The sequence below is a fragment of the Artibeus jamaicensis genome, unplaced genomic scaffold, assembly GCF_021234435.1.
Source record: "Artibeus jamaicensis isolate MK-2021 breed Jamaican fruit bat unplaced genomic scaffold, CSHL_Jam_final scaffold_847, whole genome shotgun sequence".
Lineage (NCBI taxonomy): Eukaryota > Metazoa > Chordata > Mammalia > Chiroptera > Phyllostomidae > Artibeus > Artibeus jamaicensis.
This window is the reverse complement of record NW_026522057.1, coordinates 20,484,553-20,511,165: the sequence shown is the minus strand read 5'-3', so window position 1 is coordinate 20,511,165 and position 26,613 is coordinate 20,484,553. Positions and strand designations below refer to the sequence as shown.

At 52.7% G+C, this 26,613-nt stretch overlaps 1 protein-coding gene across 2 annotated transcripts; it reads right to left on the bottom strand.

Moving 5' to 3' along the window:
* Positions 1-1,253: 1,253 nt before the first annotated feature.
* On the bottom strand, positions 1,254-26,593 carry EMC1 (ER membrane protein complex subunit 1). Of its 2 annotated transcripts, none has more exons than XM_037140075.2 (23): positions 26,466-26,593; positions 23,996-24,120; positions 23,263-23,328; positions 22,928-23,021; positions 20,302-20,430; positions 18,857-18,983; positions 18,102-18,251; positions 17,628-17,795; positions 17,055-17,126; positions 16,617-16,676; positions 15,856-15,978; positions 15,004-15,100; positions 14,561-14,680; positions 12,807-13,006; positions 12,510-12,659; positions 11,443-11,604; positions 10,969-11,088; positions 8,580-8,717; positions 5,411-5,584; positions 4,653-4,863; positions 4,093-4,177; positions 2,830-2,959; positions 1,254-2,649 (listed from the first exon to the last, which is right to left on the bottom strand). In XM_037140075.2, the coding sequence occupies exons 1-23, from the start codon at positions 26,558-26,560 to the stop codon at positions 2,470-2,472; spliced, it is 2,976 nt and encodes a 991-aa protein (XP_036995970.2). In that variant the 5' UTR covers positions 26,561-26,593; the 3' UTR covers positions 1,254-2,469. The 2 variants fall into 2 exon arrangements, with proteins under 2 accessions (XP_036995970.2, XP_036995969.2); XM_037140074.2 differs by having other exon boundaries at positions 14,561-14,683; positions 26,466-26,592.
* Between the last annotated feature and the right edge of the window lie 20 nt (positions 26,594-26,613).

The window sequence follows — 26,613 nt, the reverse complement described above, 5'->3', positions numbered from 1 at the left end:
AGTTTATAACTTGCTTGGAATGATCAGTCTGAGGGTCAGCAATGAAACTGCGGTATCCACACATGAGCCTGCTCACCTTCTACTGTTGGGGGGCGAGGGGAGCGGGGTCCACCTTTTCCAAAAACAGTATGAAATCAATACGCGAGTTTTAAGAAGAAGGTGGGGCAAAACACACTAGTATATAACTCCTCCACCCAATTTAAAACTGTCGTGCAGTTCTGTATTAATTCATGCACATTCCCCAGTAGCTGGTGACTACTGTCCAGAGTCAAAGGCTAAGGGAAAACTAACAAAAGCCATAGACCATTTCATTTATTCCCCACATGGACTGAAAATCACTAAATACTATTTTTAATTATAAAGTTTTATGCCAAGAGATCTCATATGTTGACCAAACTAATAATAATAATAATAACAAAAGACATCCAAAGTACTGAGGAATCGCCTTTTAAGTGAAACATTCACTGCAGGGGGCTCCCAAGTTAACTTAATTAATGAAGACAGGGGGCAGAGGCCTTACGGGACATGCAGAGAACAGGAGGAAGATAAGAAAACCCACCAGAGTCAAAGCCATGGGCAGAGGCTGACCAGGGCCGGTCAGAACTGAGTGCTGCTTTAAGGTTAAGGAAGGTTGGGAAGGCAGCTTAGATTTACTGGACCCTGCCACCTGAGTTATCTGTCAGTCAAAATGTAGTAATTAAAGTGGAATATAGGGAATTTTATGAAAGGTCAGACAACTCTCCCATTAGCTGCTTCTTTCAGATTCTGGCCCCTACACAGGTAAACGGAAACTGGAATCTTAACAGATCCGTAGGGCTGGGCGAACATGGCTGGCGGGCAGGCGAGGGCCACGAGGCAGCCTGCAGGTGTTCACTGGGACAGTCAGAGTCCCAGCCCGGCTTCCTCAAAACTAGAGCCGAACTCACACCTCCTCCCTTCTCCCAGCTCACATCAAGCACAGTATGTCTTGAGTCAGGATGAAGAGATGCCTGTTTTTTTCCTGGAGATACTCAAATGTTCATTCATTAAAGTCAATTTCACATTTTTTAAAAAGGGTAATACTTTTATTCCTTTTCTGCCATAGTCTACCCATCAGTCTATGACCACAGAAAAATAAAAAATATTTTTGAAAAACAATTTCTAAATTGTGTCCCTGTCATGCACAAGTGGCCTTTGTCATGCACTTTGTGTCCCTGTCATGCACAAGTGGCCTCAAGAGTGTTCCTAAACCACAAAAAAGGTCTTCAACAGCGTCGCTGGTCACTTGCTTTATTCAGACATTGAGTGTGCCTCCCCCCCACAAGGCCAGAGGCCTGCTCCGCACCTTTCACTCTTCACAGTAAAGGAAAACCCCATCGTGCCCCACGTCCACCAAGGAAGAACCCTCAGGACGTCTTTCATTTGCAGCAGACACGGCTGCTCGGCCAATCGGCAATGCCTCATCCACAAAATGCCAATTTCCTACCTCTACCCTTTTTCTCCATTTCTTAAGGATCCACAAGACTTAAAGTCAGCTCATTTTAAGAGCAATCTAGTGACCCACACATTAATTCATATCTAAAACTAGAAATAAATAGTGAGGCTCTTACACGAGGATGACTCTTGCCACTTAACTCGGCTGTCCGATGGCCGGCCCAGGCCGTGGGTGTGGTGAAGATTATGAGGTGCTGTGGAACAGCCAGGTCCTCCCTCCCCCTCCCCAGAATCTCTTCAAGGCTCAGACAATTCAGTAGTACAGAAAGGCCTCAGCTTGGACACGCCTTAGGCGAAGAGCATAGGCAGTGATCAACAATCCAAGATGCTGGTTACTACTCGGCTTTCGGAAAACGGAGACAGAGCCTGGGTGGCTCAACCGGAATGGGAGCACGCACCTGGAGGCTTAATTAAAATAACTCGGACACCACATGTGGACTCCTCACCAGGAGCTACTTTGGAGAGAAGCTGTGAGAGGCTGGACCGGCCCTGAAACTGCGGCTAAGGCGGGGTCTTTGCCCTCCTGAATGTAAAAGTGCAGACGCGCCTACAAGGCGGAGTTGTCGGTCACAGCTCCCTTCCAACTCAAGCAAGAAGCAGGGAAACAGAAAGATTTCTAGGTTAACGTGGGGAACAGAAGACAACCCAAAGTCAATTTAAACAGGCCTCACGAAAGAGAAAACTCTGTTGGGAGGTCTCGTCCGAAAAAGGACAAGACGGGCAAGAGAGGAACAGGGCAGTGGTCTTTGGATTCAGGAGGTCCATCGAGATGCTCTGAGACTCTCGGCTGAGTGAGTCCGGCCTCCACCCACCACCAGCTGCGCCAGGCACGCCCCACAGCAGTGTCCACAAGCCCACTTTCCTCCTTACAACTCTTAACTAAGGTGAGCACCCGACACACACCCTCTACCACCCTGTCGAGCTGAGTGGGAGCTTCACTGACGCCCGCCCCATCCGCTCTCGGCTCTCAGGTCTCTGGCGGCGGGGCCTGGGTCTTTACCGCCAGGCACGATTCAGGAGTTTCACCTGTGCCAGCCTCTTAGTGATCATGGTGGCAAAGACCAGGCCAAAGAGGACACTGCTGATTAACACGTAGTCATAGTCATCCTTCAGGACATCGAACTGTTTGGACGGGTAGACTCGAGTTTGGTATATGTCCAGGCCGTAGGCCACAACCTGGAAGGCAGAGGGAATGAGAACCGGGTAAGAAAGGCAGTCAGTGATCCGCACAACCCCAGACTCGGGCAGGACAGGAAATGGAATCCTCAGCTGTTTCCCCAAGGGTGAAACCGAGAGCGGCTGTCCCACAGGGCGGCTTTGGAGACGGCGCCCAGGGTGGCTGTGGGCTCTACTCACCAAACAAGTGGACTCCAGGCCTGAGGGAGCAGTGTAGATGCCTCGCATTCGAGAAACGGTCTGGTTGTAGTTGATGAACCGCTCTGCGTGTATCTGTACATCTGGAGAATACGGGATTAGGTTCTCCTCCCTGCAAAACATCAGCCGGGACCGGCGTCACGCTGCTGTAAGGGGATCCCTTGGCTGCCCTTTCGGAGGCCTGGGAGCTCTCCGGGCCTCATATCTAGCCTCAGATCTTCCTTCAAAGCACTAGGCAGTTAAAAATTTAGCAACTAAATATTAGGAAGGCTGCAAGAAAGCAAGCTGCGTGTAGACTTAGACTGTGATCTGGATTCCTACCTGGTTCTGAATCTAAAAACAAGTAGCATAGAAACAACCACTAATTTACATCAGGGAAGGAAAGTCAGGGCCATTTTAAAAGCAAAATGCTGAGGCACTTGGTCAGTTCCTGGTCTTTCCTCCCCGGTACTTCTGCCTCCATCCTCCTGAAAACCCCACTATCACCCGTGTCTTTTCCCCAACTTTGTCCCCACCCCCCATCACTTTCGCTCTCATCCTCTCCCCACCCCCAAACCACCCTCCTCTCCCCTCTCCTCAGGTGCAAAGACGGATCTAATGTTGCATGCCCCAAGGGAAGAGAATTCGGGGTGGAGACAAGCAAATATGCAGAAATGATGGCTGGAATTACTGAAATTAACACCGAAAGTGACAGAAAGTGACAAGCGACTGCCCTCCCTAGTGACCCAGCCCCATTACCGTCTTGACCTCATTCCCCCGTCCCTACCACCAGCAGCCCCAGCCCATCAGCCTCCCAGCCTCCCTCTAACTCAGCAGGCATGACCTCAGGGCACTGGCCCCGGCTCTTCCCTCTGCCCGACACGCTACCCTCCTGGGGTCTCCACACGGCCAGCGCCCTCGCCCTCCCCCTCCAGGGTGCGGATCAGCAGTCACTGTTCCACAGGGGTTCTCCCAGGCCAGCCCCTCAACGTTTAACACCCCCCCACCCCTTCACAGTCCCCGTCCTCCGTTTGCTCTTCTCCCTCCTCAGCACTTATGAGTAGCCGACAGGTCATCTCACTTATTGTCCATCTCTCCAACCAGAACGTAAACCCCACAAGGGCAGCCGCACTTGTCAGGCTTGGTCACGGCTACCTCCCAGCCCCCCGCACGGCGGGACAGGGCGCACCAGACTGAGGACTGCACTTGGTCAGTAGGTGAAGTTCCTGAAGGTCAGAGCCTGTACACAGCCCACAGGCGGCTCACCTGCTCTGTTCCGTGGGGATCTCAGGACGGCGGGGGTCCAGCAAGGCCTTAGGCAGGGAAAGGATCGCTCCAGAAGGCAGTCCAACTGCGCAGGAAGGAGTAAATGTTCGTACTGGCCAGCCCCGGGCCACTCAGAAATATGTCCTTCTCACGGAACTTTAGAGTTTGAGTTTGAAATGACAACTAAAGGACCGAGGCCCCTGAAATGGCCAGAAGGACAACGTAACAATGTACGCGGTCTGAGTGAGGCCCCAGACCCTGCAGAAAGGCGGGCCCTAGACCCTGCCGGCTGCTGCCGTCGCACAGGCCACCGGCTGGAATGGGGTCAGGGCACCACCTTCGGAGGGAGGTGACACTGCAGAACTGAAGTAGTTCATCAGAAATGAGAATCCAAAGGTGTCACCTCGATGGTGGCAAAGCCAGATTAAGGACCTTCTCTGCTGAACTAAAGCCCTCCTCTCCCTCCTTGCGAAGCTTCCCTCGAGGCGGTCACTCAGCTCTGCCCTGCAGTGCGGCTGCCTGGGGCCCAGTCACCCCAGAGACCCTCCCCGGCCACTCACTGAGCAGGTGTCGGCTGGTGATGCCCCGCTCGGTGATGGTGGCCTCCATGGCGCTGATGGCGGAGGGGAAGATGTAGGACTGCTGCAGGACCTGGGGCAGCTGGGGCCGGTCCAGGGAGCTGAAGGCCGTGGCGTTGTACTGCTCGGTGCCCTCGTAGAGCTCCAGCACGGTGAACTCGTTGCGCCGGGCCTTGGTGTTCCAGTACTGGTACTGCGAGGGGAGAGGGGCCGGTGTGGGCTCGGCTGGGCCCGTGCACAGGGGACTCCCAGAAGGCACCTTTCCAATGAGCTACACGCCCAGAAAGGAAGGAAACTACCCAGCACCCCAGTTTCCTCCTTGCTAACAAGTTAATGAGTGTTCGGAGCAGTCTTCTCCAGGCTACCCAAAGAGCCCATCAGAAACAAAGATTCTTGGAGGTCGGAATAAGTACAGCTGACGTTTGGGTGCTCACTATGTGCCAGGCACTGGTGTAAGCTTGACTGGAGGTGACTGTTACTATCCCTATTTCACAAAGGAAGCAGCACAGAAGAGCATAAACAACTAGTTCGAGTCATGGTTTCATGGTCAGAAAATGGAAGAGCTGGGATCAAACCCAGGCAGTCTGCCTCCTGGGCCTCGCCCTTAACCCGCACTCCATGCTTCCATGGGTGGTTGGGATCCTATGAAAACACAGAGTAGCGACTGGCTTCCAGAACAAGGGGCGATGTGAGGGTTTAGACACGGGGAGACCAGCCCGAGTTCATCTGCGAGGCCTTACCACCACCCAGTTCTCGGAGTGCACCGTGTGCACGGGGCCCTTGGCCTTCCTCTGCACGGAGGAGTGGGTGATGCGCCCAGTGACTCCGTCCACCAGGAAGATGCCGATGAAGGTGCGCTCGTGGTGTCCATCTGTGCTCTCGGTCACCACGGCCAGCAGGTTGGGGTTCAGGCTCTGGGGAGGAGGAGACAAAAGCTCCCTCAGAGCCACAGAGGCACACCAGGGGCTCCACTGCACTGTGAGCCCCGGGCAGTGAGGCGGACGTGGAGCTCCCTGGCCTGGCAGAGGAATCAGGTTTTCTGGTTGGAAGAGCCCTCTGTTCAGAGCTGGTTCGGTGGCGTCTGCTGGGGGCTGGGGGCCATGCCATGTGCTTTGCCTGCCTCAGTTCACTGGATCCGTAAACAATCTTGCAAAGCAGCTGCTGTTTACCTTTCATAGGTGAAATGTCTGCAAGTAGTTAAGCATCTTGCTCAAGTCACAGGCAGAGCAAATGGTAACTCAACAGATACAATCCAGGCCTGCCCACCCGCTGCCCTAGGGACGCTGCTCCAGCACCGCTGCTGCTCCAGCAGCGTCTCCCTATCACCGAATCAATGGCGAGTCTCAGTTCTCACCTTACCTGACCTACCAGTACCATGTGACACGGGATCGCTCCTATCTCGGAACACTCTCTCCACCTGGCGTCCGGGACATCCGCTCCCTGGTTTTCTTTCTGCCTCACTGGCCACCCCTTCCCAGTCTCCTCTGCGGTTCCTCCTCGTCTCTCGGATGTCTGGGACGGTTCCATCTGTACTCGCTCATGGTGACCTCAGCCAATCTCACGGCTTTCGTACCATCCGTGGGTGCTGGCAATGCCCAACTCGGAGCCACACCTCTCCCTGAACGCCAGACCTGACTGACAGAGTGCCAGCTCAGTATCTCTGCTTGGATGTCTCGTCTCGAACCTGGCATGCCCCCAACTGAACCCCTGTGCTACCCCTGCTAGCACCCGCTCCCCGCCTCAGGGTTCCCCGTGCGTGTCTTGGGCCCGGAACCTCCGAGCCATCCGACCCCTTTCCCTCTCACACACATCCTGCCCATCGGCATGAGCTGCTGGCTCCGGCTCAGAAGCATCCAGAATCAGATCCTTTGTCACCACCCCGACCAACCCAGGTTAAGCCACCACCATCTTGACTGGATTGTTACAACAGCCCGACTGTCTGCCTGCTCCCCCGCTGGCCGTGGCAGGCGAGTCAACACAGCCGGCCAAGTGGGCCCGTTCAGCCTGTCATCTCGGTCCCTCCTCAGCTCGCAGCCTCCCAGGGGCTCTTCGTCTCGCTCAGAAGGCCAGAGGGATGGCCTGTGGTCTGGTCCTGTCACCTCCTGGCCTGGGCGACCTGGACGTTCCTCCTCAAAGACCCCGCTCTAGCCATATTAGCCTCCTTGCTGTTTCTAGAATGTTCCAGCCATGCTGTGGCTTTCCTGCCCAGAAGGCACCTCCCAGGTTTCCTGACTCACCACCTCACTCCGAGTCTCACTCAGGGGTCACTTCCTTGAGGAGACCCTCCCTAACCCCAGTTTAAATGCATCCCCTCCCACCCCATCCCCTCTTCTCAGGCTCATGTTTTTCTATAGAACTGCTCACCCTCTAAATACTATCTGATTCACCTACTTTTTGTCTTTATTAGCCTCTTCTAAATACAGTGCAAGCCTCATGAGGACAGGAAATGTTGTCTATTGTTCCCTGACTATCCCGGTGTCTAAAGCATACCTGGCACCCACCTGGCAGTCAAAACACAAAACAACAACAACAAAAACCCTTTGCCTTTGTGGTGTCCCTTCCAAAGGCCCATAACCACGGCGCAGACAAAGCAAAACCCCTGACCAGTACTCTTCAAAACCATCAAGGCCGTGAAAAACACAGTAAGACCGAAAACCTGTCAAAGACCAGAGCAAGCCAAACAGGCCTGACAACCGGGTGCAGCGTGGGGCCCTGGACTGGATGCTGGGGCAGAGAAGGACATTAATGGAAATGCTGGCGAACCCCAACACCGGAGGTCAGTTAACAGTGTTTCACCGATGTCAGTGTCTCATCCGGACGGAGGCACGTGGCCCTCGGGAAAACCAGAGAAGGGCCACGTGGGGTTCTATGTACTATCTTTGCGGCTTTTCTGTAAATCTAAAATTAAGCCAAAAATAAAAAAGTTAATGTAAAAGAAGACTAACCTAAAAATTTGCAAAATGAATATGAACCCAAAGAGCCCTACCTCTGTTAGGCTCATATATAAAAACACAAGTATTCCAGCATACTTTACCTTGTACAAATGAAACTACATAGTAAGTTTTCTTCTAGTTCAAATAAATTGTACTTTAGAACAGGTACTATGTTGGCAACCCGAAGGAGTGAAACTGGCCGTGGCCACATGGAAGGCACCCAGCAACAAAGATTCCAAGCTGACAGCACTAACAATAATGCTCACTGTGTGGGAGACACTGTCCTGCTCACGTTCCACGTGACCTGTGACCGCTGATCGTCAAAGTCACCCCATCACACAGACACTGCCGCCACCATTTACCAGTGAACACACACGTTCGGGAAGCCTGAGCAAAGCACCCACGATGAACAGTCAGTCTGTGGCAGAGCCGCGTCTGGTCCTGGACAGTCCGACCGGAGGCCTGCGCACCACTGCGCACCCGGCAAAGCGACTCCCAGTGGGTTTCCTGGGTCTCTCACATCCTCTCCTCAACTCGGCCTTTGCTGCGTTACTCGGAGGGTCTGATCAGTGTCCATTACTGCAATGACTACGTTCTCTCATGGGGCGGTTTGCAGCCCACAGGTCACCTCTCCGCCTCCTGCCCTTTCCTACTGACTCGAGGGCTGGGTCAGAGATGGTGTTTCTGATGGGGCGACTACGGGGTAAGCACAGAAAGTTCTATCAGTAGTAGCACTAATAATAACAACAGCTAACATCTGCTGGGTAGTGGCCACATGCCAGGCACCCCAGCTACACACGAGTCTCTCACGTGATCTCACAACCACCCCAGCAGAAGGGCACAGAGGGCCCATTTCACAGACGTTAAGTTAGGCTGAAAGGGACTGATGGACTCACTCAAGGTCGTGCACCTGCCGAATTCTAGAGCCAGATTTCCAGCCCTTGCCCTTCGCTCCATGCCGACAGCCTCGCCGTACCTTGTAGAGCACGCTGCGGTCCCCCATCACACGGCCCTGGGAATGAACATGCTCGCTGCTGCGCTTCCCCTTCACCTTGACAATACGCTGCACTTCTGGGGGAATGGTCAGCTCCCAGCTCAGTTCAGTGGTGAGATCCTAGAACAAAGGCAAACAGCCGGCGTCCGTGACCAGGAAGAGGCCGCGGCCAGATGCACCTGCCAGTCATTATGTGCAGCCTTGATGCCAGAAGGACCCAGTTTGTGGAGAGGTTTTAGAACTGTTTGATTTAATACGATATGAAAGCCACTAAGAAAAGGATTATTCAACAGCATCCCACTGTTTATCTGAGTAAAAAATACCTACAGAAAATTGACCACTTCTTACTAAAATCGAAGAATTCATATACTGGGCCAGCAGCCAGGGACCTCAAAACATTATGGGGAATGTTCCGTGTAGTCACAGGAAACCAATGAGCAAAGTTTTACGGTTAAATGTTATTCTAGCAGCAGGGGAAGAGGAGCCAGGGTCTCCCGGGCGCCAGTGCCATTCTGCTTCCTGATCTGGTGGCTATGCACACAAGTGCTCCTTTTTTGAACATTTCTGGACTTTTCCTTAATATCATGCACTGATAAACTTGGGTTTAACAAAACAACGAGGTAGAAAGAAGTCGAATTCCCTATTAATAAAAACAGTCCAGTCTGCCTCACTAAGAGCAGATGCCCGCACCACACAGACGTGCGTCGCGCAGCTGCTCCGGCGGTGCAGGGAGCACACAGGGGCACAGAGGGGACCTGCCCGGCCACCTCCCAGAAGGCGTTCCCTCTGGGGGAGCAGCCGGGAACTGTGCTGAAAAAGGGGCTGTTCACACTTTGCTTGTGGCTTCCGCATCAGTTTAACCTCTTACAATGAAAAGCACCACCAGAAGGTAAGACCGCCAGTCAACTCCCTCAGAGGTCGGAGAGGGCAGACGCCGTCGGCCAATCCCCACTCCGCCTCCTTTGTCTGCCCTTGGCCAGCGCTTACTCCGATCGCATCCTCAGGACCCCAGCATCCTCAGGACCCCACCGATGTGTGCCCCCCACACTGCAGTCTGTTCTCCCGTACCCACAAAGAACTGTCGCTTTCAGAGTCTCCTTTCTATCAACTTGGAAGGGCAAGTTTCTTTCACCCACAGAAGTAAAGAATGTTATTTCCTGGGTAGACCATTCCTGGTTGTTTATGTGAACGGCTGGCTGTTACGAAACTTCAGAGCATCACTTTACATGATTTACACGCATCCCCTCCCTGACTCCTCCCAGCCCTGTGAGGTAGGTGCTGTTACCACCTGACTTCACAGACAAGAAAACGGGGCTAGAGAGGTCGTATGCCCAAGGTGACACAGTGAGTGAGGTTTCCTGCACAGGCATCTGGGTGCAAGCTCACAGCACCCCCCAAAGGCCCCAAGGGGCAGGACGCAGGGCCATCCTGCGAGTACACGCCAGCCACTCCTCGGTGTGGCCCTGCTAGCGAGCCTGGGGGCAGGCCCTCAGTGCACCACAGGCTGAACTTCACAGCAGGCTGCCTCGCTGTGGGCGAGGGCTGGACGCAAATGCCAAGGCCAGAGCAAATCAATCCCATTTCTGGAAATAAAATTCAAAGTGCACATCCTGTAAAGCGTGAGTTTATAACATCTCTTCATATAGAAAGTACTTTCATTCAACTCCTACTCCCACCTGGCCACCTTCCCCCAAACGGAGGACAAAGCCCCTTCTTTTTGCCATGGAAAGGAATGCAGAACGAAAACTCCACGCAGCAGAGGCTCTGTCTGTCGTTCCCTGCTCCTTCCACAACGCCGAGAACCATGCCTGCCACGAAGCAGCTGCTCGATAAACTGTAAGCCCCGGCCAGGGAGCTCAGCTGGGGAGAGCACTGGCCGGTGCACCAAGGCTGTGGTTCCACCCACGGTCAGGGCACAGACAAGACCAACCAGTGAACATGTGAGTGGAAGGACAAATCGATGTTTTCCTCTCTTAAAAAAATCACTAAAAAGGGCCCTGGCTGGTATAGCTCAGTGGATTGAGTGAGGGCCTGTGAACCAAAGGATCGCAGTTTGACTCCCAGTCAGGGCACACGCCTGGGTTGCGGGCTAGTTCCCAGCAGGGGACGCAAGAGAGGCCACCATACATTGATATTTCTCTCCCTCTCTCCTTCCCTTCCCCTCTAAAGATAAATAAATAAAATCTTTTTAAAAATATCACTAAAAAGAATTGAACTATGATAAAATAATTTTAAAGAATAAAATGAAAAATAAAATCACTAAGAAGAAAGTGACTTTGATCAGACACCGGACTCTGCTGACCTGAATTTACAGCAGAGTTCGGGAGCACCTCCCTCCTGCAGCGGTGCCGGCAGGACGCCCGCTCCCTACCTTCCGAAGTCGGTATCCGCACAGCCGTCCCTGCTCTGCGTCCACCAAGTAAAAGAAGATGGAAGGGGCCAGCTCGTGGAGCTGTCGCAAGACGTTCCGAGTGGCTGGGAAAGCTGTGACCTTGAACGCCCCAGAGAGCCCAAGAAAAGTTAAAGAAAAAGGTCAGGAGTCTCCAAGCAGTTTCTCTATACTCATTACTATTTCCCCTCAACTTCAGCTGTAATCAAATGGGAAATCTTAAAAAGATGGAGCCCGCTGATTACGCTCAGATTAGGGCTTCCGTTTAGTCCCATTAAGACCCTGCGTTCTCACAAGCGCAGCAAGAGCCATCAGGCCGCTTACAGACGCCCTCCAGCCCAATCGTGCGCCGACTGCCGGCAGCTCCCATCTCTGGCCCCCTGGCTGCTGTCTGACCAGCCCTCCCCACGCGCGGTTCTGCCGGACCGTCCCCCAGCCCCACTGAAGGCGCCGCACCTTGTACTCGTCATCTATCAACAGCAGCACCTTGGCGTAGTCTTGATCCATGATGGGGAGAAGCAGCGACTGCAGGACGGGGCGCTTCAGCACTGGGGGGGCCACCTGACTCCACTTCCCAAAAATGGGATTGAAAACGTAGAGGGAACTCATTCCTGTCTCCTGAAACGGACAAACCATCAGATTCCACCAACACGAAAAGAATGCACGTGGGAGGCGTAAATCTGGAAAGCTGGGGCTTCAGCTCGAATGTGCTAGATTGGTTCGTCTTCATCCTTGTTGTCAAAAACAGTCCTGGCCGCCCTGGCTGGTGTGGCTCAGTGGACTGAGTGCTGGCCTGTGAGCCGAAAGGTCACGCTGCATCGATGGCCCGTCAGGACACAGGCCTGGTTTGCGGGCCAGGTCCCTGGCTGGGGGCATTCGAGAGGCAACCAACTGATGTTTCTCTCTCACATCTATGTTTCTGTCCCTCTCTTTCTCCCTCCCTTTCCATCTCTCTGAAAATGAATAAAGTCTTAAAAATAAACAAACTATTCTTAACTGAAGGTGAAGGTCTCCTAGGCTAATGTGTAAAAAGAAAATAAAATTCCCTTTGACTCCAAAGCTAACCAAGAACCGGACTGGCTAAGGGGCAAATAAAATGGTCAAGAACCAGTTCGGCAACCCCAGGACAGCCACTCCAGCACAATGCTTCCCAACCCCCTTCCACCAGTACCAGAACAAACCCACAGAAGTCCGTCTAATTCCGGGAGGCAGACACAAAAATAGCTTCATGTCCTGCTCTCTCTCATCCAGAGATGAGCAACAGCCCCTCAGCTGCCCACAGCTGCCTGTTTGGGACGAAGGCGAGCTGGCTACCACAGACCCGGTCACAGCCACTTTCCAGTCCATTCCACGTCAGTCCGCAAGGCCCCCCACTCTGCAAGGACTGGAAGAGACAGAGCCCTGGACCCTGAACACAGATCTGTAACTGTCACACAGCTCGAAAGGCCCAGGAAGACTGTAAGTCACAAACGCCAAAGCGCCACCATACATACCACTTAGGTTCAAACCAGAGGCGGCCTCACCTTATCCTTTACCAGGAGGGTGCACTGCGGGGGGTGGGGGAAGTGGGCAGTGGTTCTCTGCACCATCAGTTTAAAGGAGGAGTCTGGCTTGACACTGGGGAGGTACTGTTTCCACAGTATGGTGCCGGAGCTGCTTTCAATGCCAAAAAGCTGAAAGATAAACAAATACCCAGTTAACTACCAGAAAGACAAAAGGAACAGCTAATTCTCCCCATGAAAATTAGAGCCCATGCTCTCTCCCCTGCCCACCCCTCCCCGAGCCTCAGAGTGTGGTGTGCGTGGCCCGGCCCCTCTCACCTTGCCCGAGGCCGTCACCATCACCATCATCTTCTGGAGGTTGAACTCATCTCTGGCCAGGGTGTCAATGTTGATCTCATTCTTTATCTGACTCCGGGGCTTCCGAGCATCGTAAAACATTTTCCAGAGGTGGGAAGTCCATGCCTGCAGCAGGATAAGCTGGGACGAGAGTCGCTTCAGGAACATCCCCAGTAAGCCATCTGGTGTCAAGGAAAAGGTAACCGGCTGAGGCTCCTTCCCCACCAGACCCAGCGTTTGCAGCGAGGGGACACTTGCTTCTCCTGACAAGGAGTCCCCTTCTCCCCTGTGGCTGCCTGCCCCAGGCTGCACGCCCCAGGGGCAGCCCTGTGTTGGATGCTAACGGTCTCAGATGCAGGTACAGCCAGGCGGGAACTTCCAAACCTACTTACCTGGCCCACAATGCTTCCCCTGCCTGCAATCTCCTAATAGGAGACTAAGAGCTCAGGGGTCAGCCATGCAGGATGCAGTCATGCTGTGAGTATCTCCACCAAAGCCCCGCATCCAGCCTGGCCAGGGGAGGGCTCTGGGTGCCACGAACCCAGAAGGGGGAGGGACGTGGGATGCAGGGGTGCATATGTGTGCACAACCTTGAATGTGTGCTTCCCTTTCCCACCGCCTCACTCCTACTCTGTCAACTGTTGAACCTGCACCAACAGACCTACCTGCACCCAAGGCCCAGGGCTCTCATTCCCCCTGCCCCTGACTCCGTATGTGGCACCACAGCCTCTAACCTCCTTCACAGGGCGGACTGGGTTGTAAAGGGCGTGGCCTCTGGAGTCTGCCAGACCCGGATTAAAACCCCAACTCCACTGCTTACTAAGTCGGTGACCTTGGGGAATATACTTGACCTTCTGGCCTCTGGTTCCTCATCTGGGAAAAGGCATGGAACCCACTGACCAGGCTGCTGCCACTGACCCCGCATGGGGCACACGCAGGGGCCCCAGGGCGCCTGCTCAGTGCACACTGAAGGGGGTGCCCTTTCCCGTGTAACTGTCCTTCAGTTCAAGGAGGAGACGTGAGAGGCAACAGCACAGGTCACGGCCACAGCAGTCCACACACACACGTCTACACTTTGTTGATGCAAGTCAGGGAAAACAACGAATTAACCAAAGCGAGTCATGTGTGCAGGCAACGAGCAACGGGCAGCAGGAAGCAGATTTTACCTTGAATCGCTGGATCCAGGCAGCAAAAATAAACAGTAAAGCTGAATTAATCCTCGGCTTAAGAAAGTCGGCAATGCCTGCCCGGGTGCCTGGCCCAGAGCAGGCCCCTGGTGAGCAGCGCTGGCCGGGGCGATGAAGGGATGGGGAGGCGGGGGTGAGTCACAGCAGGGCACTCGGTCCACCCTGGGGCCGGCCACAGTAACGGGGGGCAACCCAGTCGTGTCCCTCTAGAAGGGCGGGGCTGTCGCTTTGCGGACAACAGGTGTGTGGTGCCTGGCAAATTTAGGCGGTCCAACAGTGGTCACTATTTCTGGAGTACATTAAGTTTCTTTTCCTTGGGGCCCTTCTCTAAAGGGAGTCACGGGTGACACCTTTCAGACATAAACCTAACGGCCGTGGGGCACTGCAGGTGGCCTCGGACCTGGTTCAGAACAGACAGGCGGACGGGCTCACGGCCCCACCCCGCCAGCCAGGGAGCCATGAGACAGCATCACCTGCGGTCCCCCTGACAGACCTGTCCCCACAGCACCCCTCCCGCAGCTCTGCAGTCCCAAGCTCCAGGGCTCATACCTGCCTTCTTGCCAAATTCTCCTTCCAGCTCAGCCTGCGCCCCCGTCAGGGGGAGGTCCACCATCTCCAGGCACACCACCTCTGCTAGAGACTCCTCCCGGGTCCACAATACCACCTTCCCTGCTGGAGGAACCACAGTCACCAAGCTGCCCGCCCCCACCCCCAGAGACCCTTCCTGGGGACTCAGGGACTTCTTGCAGCTCTTGTGTGAAAAATGAGAAATGACAGAGCAAGGTGCTAGACTCGACAGGTCAGGTGGGAAAGGTTCCATGTCCTGACCGAGAATGGTAGGGAGGAACTCAGAACGAGGAGATACATGCTCCGAAAAAAACATCAGGGTCCATGCCGCGGGAATCTTCTCCAGAAGTCTGCGCGCCACCCCAGGAGTCTCACCGGAACCCCCGCACAGGCCCAAAACGAGTGGGTTAAGTGAGTCCGCTCACCCAGCTGCTGCAGGAAGAGGAGCAGGTGGTCCTCTGTCTGCACCAAGGCCCGGTAGCCCACGGAGTCATCCTTCTTCAAGAACACCTGGATGTACAGCTGTGAGGCAAAGGGTCAAGTCCACTGCCGTCAGCAAGAATCCAAGTGCCTCTTAGAGTACCGGACCCCGAGACTCAAAGCCTCGGGAGGGGTCGGTGGGCCAGGCACGCAAGCTTCGACGTCTAAACGATACAGCGATTACACAGACTCCAACAGGACAACACGCACTCCTGGGAGACAGCGCACTGGTGCTGGGCTTGGGCTCAGACCTTCCCGGGAGGAAGCCTGAGTACTTCTCGGGCACCGCGTCCTGTACCATGTACCAATCACACCCCAGGCAGCGAGCAGGAGGCCAAGTTTCTAAGTTCCCACGTTAGAATCAAAAGAGCCGCAGCAGAGATGGGCTGGGGACACAACTAAACGTGCTCAAAGGCAGCGCCAGGCAGTCATGGGGACCGCCCACGGCAGGGCTGGAGACCCTTCTCACTAGCTCGGTGACCCAGGGTGGGGTCTGGAATCTCTGTCACAATTCCCTCGTTTGCAATAACCGCCTCATGAGACACTTGGGAGGTTAAATCAGTCAGTGCACACACGAAAAGCTTGGCACAGTGCCTGGCACAGTGATGACTTGGGAAGAATGGCACCTGCTTTTACCGTTATTCAGAGGGACTGATGACAGCCCAGTGGCTCAGGAAGAACCGGAACCCACGTCCAGATCTAATCCAGCCCCGTGGCTGTGCCCCAGCCCGGAGGAGAGGCAGCCGCCTGCTGAGACCCCCACAGGCCGCGGCCCGGAAGCAAAGGCTCCCCCTCACCCGCTCGGGCCGAGTGCCGTTCTGCTCCAGGCTGAAGGTGATGGTGGTGTCAAGCAGCCGCCGACCTGTCTCCACCAAGTAGAGGTTGATGGTGTAGGTCTGGTTGAAGCAAGCCAGCGAGTCCTAGGGGAGCAGGCAGCACAGGTCAACTACAGGGATCCCCCAAAGCAGAGTCCCCAGAGGAAGTCCAAGAAAAGGGGGAGGAAGTCCCAGAGAAGGACCCAGGCCAGGAAGAAGAAATACACACAAAAGAAAATCCAAGAGAAGAGAAAGCTAAGTCCTAAGGCAGAAATAAGATACAGGAGTAAACAAACAGAATCACAACCGCTGTACTTGTCCAGAGGAAGCCAGTCCAGGGTAGCAGGGACTTTGCAAAGAGGCAGACCGTAAGCAGAGAAATGAGAACCCCTTCGGGAAAGCTCCGGGGAAGGGCCGCAGCAGGAGCCCACGCTCCAGCCAGGGCCCGCGCTGCGCTCCAGTGCAGAGGCACAGGCTGGAACTCAACTCCACCAGTCGGGACCCCAAGAGAAACGGGGAAATTAGGCCCAGAGGAGAAAGTTGTTAAGAACAGATTTTAGAGATTCTACTTCCTAATTTTCCAACTAAAAAACAGCAAGAGAAATGTCATTTACACAACTCGGGAAACCCCATTTGAGTCAGGATATGCCAGGGGACCTGCTCGTGCCCGGGGTGCACCCCCCACTTCACCGGGTGACCGCCTGTGCCCCCAGGTCTGGCACACGCCCGACGCCACACCCTACCTGTGCACTAGACCTCTCCGAAAAGCTCCGCGCAGGCCCGTCGTCAGAAGTGCCAGGTTTCTGATGGGAAAAGAGAAGGACGGAAGGAGAAAACGGAGCCCAAGGGTCACTTCCTTGTCCCCGAGATGAAGCTTCCACCTCTGCCTCCTCAGCACTCGGGGAAGGCAAATCTCCGCTCCTCACTCCTGCCCACGAGGCCCACATAACCCTTAATCGACCCTGATGAGAGCAGCGCTGTCACAGTAGGGCCCCACTCCTGGGGACCAAGGGGGCGCACGGAAGGCTCTGTGGACGAAGTGAGAACTCAGTCCTGAACAGCCCCTTGCCCCCTGGGTTCAGAGTGGCCAGGAGAGAGAATGCCCCCCGACTTTGGCTCCCTGGGCTCCTGGCGAGGATGAGGAAGGAGCCCCGGTACTGACTGACGCTCTCAACACTCACCACGTCGTTGCGACAGGTCATGACTGCAGCCACGGTCTTCTCCCCCGTGGTGGCGAAGCTCACAAGGGCAGTCTGGGGGAAGCAGGGCATCAGTTCCTAAATGGGGCCTTTACCAGCCAGCAGCCTTCCCGAGGGTCACCTCTACAGGGACGCCCCTCGGCCCTGAGGTGGAAGTACTCCCAACTTTGGAACAACATGGCCAGGGCACGGTAGAGCAGAGGAAGGGCCCAGGTGCACCCACAGCTGACCACAGGCCTGTCCCCTGCCTCCCACAGAGGCACAGGTCAACCCTCAACCCCACGCTGCTCTTGGTGTCTGTGGGAGGCTCTACTGAACACCCCCACTGTCCTGTGGGCTCAGAAGAGAGTGCCAGTTTCACTCTAAAAACCCTTCATATCTCTTAGAAGGAAAAGTCTCCCATTTCTGCTCTAAGGCCAACCCGTCTCAAGCCACCAATGGAAAGACGTCTTCTCTCTTGAGCAAACGCGTCCAGCCTCAAAGGCAGGGACTCCTAGCATCTACATCTTGGCCCTGTCCTCCTGAATCCTAGCAGACCACGCAGCCTGCGGGTACCTGTGGGAAGTTCTTGAGGAGGCTCAGGACCCCGTGGTGGTAGTGCAGCAGGGCATAGTGGCTTGGGGACAACTGCAGGAAGAACTGGGCCCGAGAAGGATCCACTGGGTTGGGCTGCGTGGGCAGGACCCGGGGTTGAAAGCCACTTGCAAATTCTAAGTCGAGAGACTGGGAGGCAAGAGGAGGAGGGTCAGGCCTACAGCCAAGGAGTCAGTGTTCCACCCCAGGTGTGCATGCTCTGCCCCACTTTGCTGACGAGAGGAACTGGGCCATGGCAAGCAGCACCAGAAGCTCCCGTTCTGATTCTCCAAAGAGAAGAGTGGCCCACTTCGCCTTTCATCAGTTCGGCCAGAGGCCTGGCCTTCTCTCAACAGCTGCTGACTCTCGGAAAGGAAGCAGTGACGCTGGGAGAAAGACCTTTCTAAGCAGCGAAGGCCATGCCTCGGGCCAGGGCAAGCAGCGCTGCTCACTCACCTGCAGTGGGACCTGCCTCAACTCCCACTCTGTCTCCAGAGCCAAGGTTTGGAGGGAGCGTGAGCTTGGGTCAGGGCACACCAGGACAGCCTCATCCACCACACCACAGGCTCCGGTGAGACTCTGTAGCCAGGGAGTTGAAACCCTGACCTACGGGAAAGACGGCAGAACAGGAGGATTTTTATGCTTCCCTTTCAGCTCATCCGCAACGTCACCCAGATCCACTAGGGGGCCTAAGCTTCAGGGTTGGTTCCAAAGGAGTTCTGTCCCCCACCCAGCCTCCCAAACGCTCCAAAGCCAAAGAAAAATCACAATTTTCTTTCTGGTTACCAGAAAAACATACCACATTATTTTTAACACCTGACATTTCGGATAAACATTTATCTACTGTACGTGTCCTATGTGCTTTCTCTATCATTACTTTACAACGTTATCCTGCGAGATACCTACACATGCGACTTTTTTTCGCCAGCCCGGGAGAGCGCTACGTGTGAGTGCAAGGGCTTCGAATGAACACTTGGGGAGCACCTGGGATCTCTCTTCCTCACATGTCATCAACTTGGCTCAAATACACTCATAAAAAGCCAAGTAAATAAATAAATACTCGATGAGAAGGCAGCCTCCAAGCGACCAGAGTCAGGGACCTTAACGGGCTTTTGCGCCGACCCAGCCAAGTTCCCTGGCCCTCGTGCAGGGAAGGGCTCTGCCTGTCCCCTCCTCGATCCCCGGCTCCTCGAGACGACACACGACCCTACCTGCTGCACAATCTCTCCATCTTCCACGTTGAACTTAACGACGTTCACGTGGCTGAAGGGAAGGATGCCGAGGGCCCACACCGCCCCGGAGCCGTAGGAATACACCATCTGGTAGTGGATGCTGTCACTGAGGCAGGGAGGAGACAGCAGGGGCACGGGCTTGAACCCGAGGACGGGTCCTCGGCCAGATGTCACGAACTATCAGTCCCCAGCGAGTTTCGTTGGGCTCACAGTTACTCCTTTTTATTATTTCAATTAGTTGTCCACAATTGAAACAGACATTTTACATGTAAAGACCAGATTCCTCACTTTTTTAAAAAGATATTCTGCCCCAGCTAGTGTGGGTGGGCCAGTTGGTTGGACGTCATCCTGGAAACCAAAAGGTCACCAGTTCGATTCCCAGTCAGGGCATGTGCCTGGGTTACAAGTTTGGTCCCTTGGGGCCCACACAAAAAAACAACCAGTGTTTCTCTCTCACATCGGTGTCTCTCACCCTTTCTTTCTCCCTTCTCCTCTCTCTAAAATAAAAAACAAAAAATAAAGTGTTCAAAAAGTGAGCTGTTGCAACACCAGGTAACACTGCACCCTCCAGGGCAGTGTTTTCATCTGGCTGCCACAAGACCTCCTACAGTAACTGACTACTTAGTCAGGGGCACTGACCTCTTTTCCTTTAGACTGTCAAATTAAAAAACGATAACAGCCGATACAACAACAGCCATCCGACGTGAATGGATCAAAATCATACCTATTTTTGTTTGTCAAACCGACAAAAAATATGTTTTACAGTTTGCTGCAGAGTATGTGTGCCATGAGATGAAAGAGTTGAAAATCACTGCTATAAGGTACTTTTCAACTGGGTAAGGCTGCCCCCTTGAGGTAGGCCAGGCACACTACAGCTCTCAAGAATCCCCACTGAGCCTGCTTTGCTCCTAGTGGCTGGCTACCTATGCACTTGGGCCTGTAGGAATTTGACTTTTGGGTCCCTGCCTTAGGTGGTCTAAGTAGATCCTTTCTTTTCATCCCTCCCTCCTGTTCCTTCTCAGCTTTAATTCTTTCCACTACCAGAACCTCTGGAAACCATCTGAAATCCCCCTAAGCTCCTACCCTGGGCCTTGAGTTGTTACGATTCTTCACATGAAAGGCTGTCTGACTTGACCTGGAAGTCGAAGAGCCAGAAGCAGTATGACCATGAGCGAGAGAGCCACTCCCCTGGCTTGACTGGCTCTGGTGTCCAGCTTGAGAGCTTTCTCCTCACTGCACTGGAAAGGCAGGGGCCACGCGCCTTTGAGCCCAGGCCCAGACCAGCGAGCCCAGCACAGCATTCGCGAGCGACACCCACACAAGGTAGGGCTGGGCCGGAGCAGGGGCTCCAACCCTGAAGGAGGAAGAGGGACCTGCAAAGAGCAAGACCGGGTAGCCGTCCCCTGGTGGGAAGGTGGCCTTACCTTTCGGGAAGATGTTCCACCCACTTCAGATGCCCGCTGGAGAGGTGATGCAAGGCGAGCGTCGTCCTCTTCAGCACCGCAACGAACCTCGTGGACTCCTGCAGGCCCGCCAGCCCCAGCGCCTGGAAACTGAGCACAGGCACAGGGGGACAATGCTCTCACCTCCAGAGCCTCGCACTGGAGCAGACAGGCCAGAACGCTAGCCCTGTAGCTGGTTCGGCGAGAGAACGGGCTGGGGGGTCCAACACGGCTGCCTCCAGTGAGCGGACCCGGAGACAGCACTTGCACCACCGCCGTCTGCTTCCCTCACGCCCCCTGAACCTCCTGACGATCACGCCCTCCTTCCGCTGGGCCTCACAGCAACCAGGCCAGCCCTCCACCACGGCACCCATCGGGCAGAGCTGTCGTTATTGGGCCGCAGGCCTGCCCCCCTCAACTGACTAGGAGTTCCTTGGTAACAAAATGTCCCACGTTCACAGGCGGGTCCCCACTGCCTGAGGGCTCCCCAAGTGTTTACGGAATAAGTGACTATTGGGTGTAGAAGCTAATGCAAATGACCATTTAAACAACCTTAGCAAAGATGTAAAGCACTGAAAGTGTTATACTATGTTGTATCTGAAACACTGCAAAGTTCTCAAGTCAAGGTGAGATGAGGAAAGACAGTCAAGTGCAACAAGCACTATGCCCAGTTCAGAGCTCTGCATCTGACAGGTGCTCAGTGAGTGCCGGCTGAGTAAGCATGTGTTCCAACACCTCAAAAACACCAAACTGGACTGCCAAGATGGAGGCGTAGGTGGGAACACTGTACCTTCTTGCACAACCAAGTCTAAAAACCACAAAGTTTTAGCAACAATAAACGCAGCCAAGCCACAAAAAATTGAACAATACAGAGTCTAACAACAACTAACCATTCAGCTAGACCAGTAAGAGGGGCGGAGCCAGCAGTGGAGCAGGTCAGGCAAAAAAGATCCCCCGATCCAGGCGCACAGGCAGCCAAGGGCAAATCCCAGGTGTGGGGTAGCGAAAGGCGGACCCAGTGAAGGCACAAGGTACAGGCTGACCACGGTCACACATGTGCGCGCAGATAAACCAGCTAAGGGGCAAGCAATGAGTCAGACCGGGCAGGCCCCAGTGGCGGGAAGGAGCAGAGGGGACCACCTATTGCTCCCTCTTTGACCCCGCCCCCACATACAGCATCACAAACCAGCAACCCAGGGGGCCCCGCCCTGGTGAACAACTAAGGCTCCGCCCCTCATACGTAACAGGTGCAAACAGATCAAAACATAGCTCAAGAAGAACTCAGAGCCCCAGAGCCAATAAATCTAAGTGAACAAGAAATTGCCAACCTATCAGAGGCACAGTTCAAAACACTGGTGATCAGGATGCTTACAGAACTAGTTGATTTTCGTCACAAAATGGAGGAACAAATAAAGGCTAAACTAACTGAAATGAAGGGAAATGCACAGGAAACCAATAGTGATGGAAAGGAAACGGACTCAAATCAAGGGAGTGGACCAGAAGGAAGGAAAAAATGACCAAACAGAAAAGTATGAAGAAACAAGAATTCAAAAAAATGAGGAGAGGCTTAGGAACCTCCAGGACATCTTTAAATGCTCCAACATCTGAATTATAGGGGTACCAGAAGGGGGAAAGGAACAGCCACCAGTGGAAAACTTATTTGAACAAATAATAAAGGAGAATTTCCCCAATCTGGCAAAGGAAACAGACTTCCAGGAAATCCAGGAAGCTCAGAGAGTCCCAAAGAAGTTGGACCCAAGAAGGAACATACCAAGGCACATCATCATTACATTAGCCAAGATTAAAATGAAGAGAGACTCATAGAAGCAGCAAGAGATAAGGGGACAGTCACCTACAAAGGAGTTCCCATCAGACTGTCAGCTGATTTCTCAAAAGAGACCTTAGAGGCAAGAAGGGGCTGGAAAGAAGTATTCCAAGTCATGAAATCCAAAGACCTACAACCAAGATTGCTCTATCCAGCAAAACTTTCATTTAGAATGGAAGGACAGATAAAGTGCTTCTCAGATAAGATCAAATTCAAGGAGTTCATCATCACCAAGCCATTATTTTATGAAATGTTAAAGGGACTTATCTAAGAAAAAGAAGATAAAAAAAGATGAACAGTGAAAGGACAACAAACTCACAGTTATTAACAACCACACCTAAAACAAAAGCAAACTAAGAGGACAGCCAGATCAGGATCGAACCATAGAAATGAAGATCACATGGAGGGTTAGCAACGGGGGAGTGGGAGAAGGAGAAGGGGGGAGAAGGTACAGAAAATAAGTACCATAGACCATAGATAGAAAATAGGGGGGAGGGTAAGAATAGTAGGGGAAATATGGAATCTAAAGAACTTGAGACACATGGTCATAAACTAAAGTGGGGGGGTGTGCAGGGTGGAGGGGAATGAAGGGAGGGGAATAGAACAATTGTAATGGCATAATCAATAAAATATATTTTTTAAAAAACCACCAAACTGCGTGTTTAACGCTCTCTGGCTCTGTAGTGGTCCCTGGAAAAAAGCCAAAAGGCCCGAGTTGCTGTCCACGCAGATCTGTGTGCAGCAAAGCTCTGAACCAAGCCCATGCAGCTGCTCCCCCCCTACCTGCCACTGTCCAAGGTAATCTCCCAGTTCAGGCCCCCGATGTTAGTCTCCCAGGAACGCATGATCCGGCCTCCGTTGGACACAGTGATTGCATCTGGAAGGGAAAAGACCATGGTGACATCACCTCCCAAAGTGGAGCTCTGTAGCCTCCTAGGCCTGTTAGCGGTGGCCTCACCTCCAACATGTGAGTACAAATAAGAGCCCTTCGTATGCCTGCTCTTTCCTGTTGGGAATACCCCTTCTCCTCTCCCTGCCAGACCCTGGGCAAAGAAGAAGCCAAGGAATGGAGGGAGGGAGCTGAAGCCATGATCGAAATAAAGCTGGACTCTGCTCACCCTGTCCATATAGTAGCATGGCGTCCACTGTCCCCTCCGCCGTACCCTTGTCAACATGGCGCCACACTGCGAGGCAAGAGAGTCAGATGTGAACAGAGGCATCCAAGAAGACGGGTAGGAGAGAGCAAAAGAGGTCTTTGCTTGCATAGCCAAGTCTCATTTTCTTTGGAGGGCAGGAAGGACCACAGATAATTGGCAACGAGCCACTCCCACTCAGTGGGGAACGAGGGGAGGAGGGGTTGAGAGGAGCTGCCGCTGCCCCAGCCTAAGAGCTCTGTACTTCCCGTCCCCACTACCACCCCATCAAGCACAGGAATGAACCATGACACAGTTAACAAAATCCATACAATTCACAAGAAAAAGAGTGATTATAAGTTACATATCCATGATTTTAGTGCTGAAAAACATCCATAAAACCAGTACAGGTAAGTGGGGAGGGGGCAACCCAAACCTTTAGTGTAAAATAGAGTAACATGTTTTTGTGGCAATATCTAATTTAAGAATACTGAGGACTTGAGCTGAGGGAATACACCACAAAGGCCAGTTATAGGAATATATTAAGTGATAAGACTGAAAAGAAAATTGTCCGAATCTAGTAAGAGATGCAATTTTTTGGCCAACTGGCCCCTAACTTGGGAACCAGCCTGGCAGACTTCGCAAGCTGCAGACCATGCTGGATTCCCTACGGTCAGCCGTGCCATCCCAAGCTAGCGGATCCACGCAATCCACTCACGGATATCCCCGGTCCGAGAATTTAATGCTGCGATCACATTCTTCTCCGTGGCCACGACCAACTTCTTGGATCCAGAGGAAAATTCCAAGGAGGCAAATTTGAGCTTCCCAACATATTGCTGCCTCCTACAGAAAAGAGAAATGTAAAGAAAAGGGCCAAAACCATCACCGCGCAGAGCACTTTGGAAAAAGACGTGATCACAGCTTATTGCCATCATACGGATATAGGAGAAATGTTTGTTAATGAGGAGATCCGACACAAAGCAAGATTTCTACACAATGTAGTCAGAAGCAAAGGCAACAAGAATGAGAAACAGATGAGAAATACAAGCCTTCCTTCTAAATGTAAGCACATATTTATCTCAAGATAAGTGACACTCAAAGGAGCACCTGGCCTGAGGCCCCTAGAACAAACATTACAGCTGTCTCTGCATTATTAAGAGTGGGTCTAGGCACCCCTACTACAGGCTAGGGAGAAGAGCCTATTGTCCATGAACATACAATCCAACCTTCCTTCTATCTTCACTGACCTCTGAACAAGAAATTAAGCAAATTTTCCAACACAACTCCATACACTGGGTCAGGCTTTGTTCTCCACAGCCTTTTCTAACCCTTGCTGTGTTCAAGATCCATTTGACCCATTGCTTATACTTTTTGGGGACTATTATCTCGACACTTTCAACACTCTGACCTAAGCATGAAGAGGACATAATCAGCTTTGTGCGGCAGACTATCAAGTACACAGGAGGCACCTGCACATTGCTGCTAATGAGTAAGTACTGAATTCTCTAGCAAGTTAATCGCACAGGATGCTGACACTGAATTCCTCGCCATGGTGTTGTTCAGTCACTTTTTTTTTTCAAAGAAGAAACTAAACTGGTAGTGGGAGACAGGCTTGTATTACATTTTACAGTTTCTACCAGTGCTTCCGCATACTTCAGTCTCGCGGTATTCGGGGAGCACTCTGACGTTTGTAGGGCAGTTATCACTCTCATTTTACAGATAATAAACCAAAGTCCACTGAAGTTAATGAATCACTGTCAGAGCTAGAATGTAACACTAAGACCTGACTCTAGATTTCATGCTCATTGTGGACATGTGAAATATACATAAAAGTATAAACAAGAAAATAAAAATGCCCCATATAACACCACCATAAACTTATTAATGTTTTTGGAGTATTCCCTTCTGTTTACTTTTCAACTTATAAAATGCATATACCTAGTATTCCGCTAAATTGGAACCATACTGTAATATGCCACATATGTGTGATACATATTATATCATGAGCACTTGCCTGACTCATTAAAAATGTGACTTAGGTTGAATTTGTCACACCTTCTTATATCAGACACTTACACAGCAGGTCGCTGTCTCATTGTAACAATTCCCAGTGGGGACTGAACTCTAGTTTCTATCAATTAGCCTACGGTAAAAATGCTTTTGATGTACGTCATTCTGTTTAAAATTGCTGAACCTATCGAGGAAGTTACGTGAGGACTTACTGCATATCTGCCTCATGGGCTCCTCCACCTCTCTGTTTCCATGGCATGGAGAACCACTGGCCCACTACAGCCACTCAACAAATGTGTGCGCTAATTTGCCTGATACAGATACAGATTTCACTGAGTTGGGCTCTGAAGGTTAAAATGTTCCCTGAATAGTAAAAATAATCAGTAACATTTACTGATTGCACTCAATGAGCCAGGCATTGTGCTAATTTACCGGAATTATCTCATCCATACTTACAACTACTATAGGAGGTAATGGAACAGTATTAGTAAACAATATTATAAATAAGGAAAACAGGGTACAGAGTGGTTAAGTCACTTTGCCAAGATCACACAACCCTTAAATGGCAAAACTGAGATTCAAACAAAAGCAGGCGGACACCAGGGCCTTAAAAAAGGAGGTGGGGGAAGGGAGATGAGTGAGTGAATGGCACCCGTTCTGAGACCAGAGCTGGGATGCCCTGGGAGGGAAGGGGAAGAGGGCTCAATTTAGGGCTTCTAATAACCCCCAAGGTCCTGTTCCCATGCCCAAGAGATGCCAATTAGAGGACCAATGAGAATTCATGAGGGCTGAAGGCCTCCGGCACGCAGATCAGAAACCTGACGTCGCAGAAATGCGACCTGACGAGGGAGAGACCAATGCTCTCTGACCAGAAGCCCAGGCATGCTTCAATGTCAGGCTGGCTTCAAGGGCTTGCTACCTGTGCGGTCACGTGGGAAGGGTAAAAGCGCCCCAACGTTTGGTTTAACGCTCTGCTGTCACCACCGTAAAGACATCGCAAATCCACCGTAAAACTTTACTTTAGGGCAAGGGTCCCGTATTTTCCTTTTGCACTGGGCCCTGCAAGTTATGTAGCCTATCGGACCTGCTGCACGGTAATCCTTCGCCCTTTAGTAGGCAGAAAACAGGTACTGGGAAAATAGCCACATATTTCCCGAAAGGGCCCCACTCGTACGCACCAATCAAACTTGCCCACTTGGTCTTCATAAACCGCACCCGCAGGGATAAGCAAGGCAGCCAAGAGACAGAATCGGAAAGCTACCGCAGCCGCCATGATGGGAGCCCGGGCCCCGCCCACCGCCGACCCGGCATGCACCGCGCCGCAGG

What these genes read in the sequence shown, in the direction of transcription:
- EMC1 (XM_037140074.2), bottom strand. Translation starts at nt 26,560, where the DNA reads ATGGCGGCTGCGGTAGCTTTCCGATTCTGTCTCTTGGCTGCCTTGCTT. An exon ending in ATTACCTTGGACAGTGGCAG is followed by an intron (nt 20,431 to 22,927) that starts GTAGGGGGGGAG and finishes GCCTGTGCTCAG; the next exon opens with TTTCCAGGCGCTGGGGCTGG. An exon ending in CCCTCCTGGTAAAGGATAAG is followed by an intron (nt 11,605 to 12,509) that starts GTGAGGCCGCCT and finishes TGTCCGTTTCAG; the next exon opens with GAGACAGGAATGAGTTCCCT.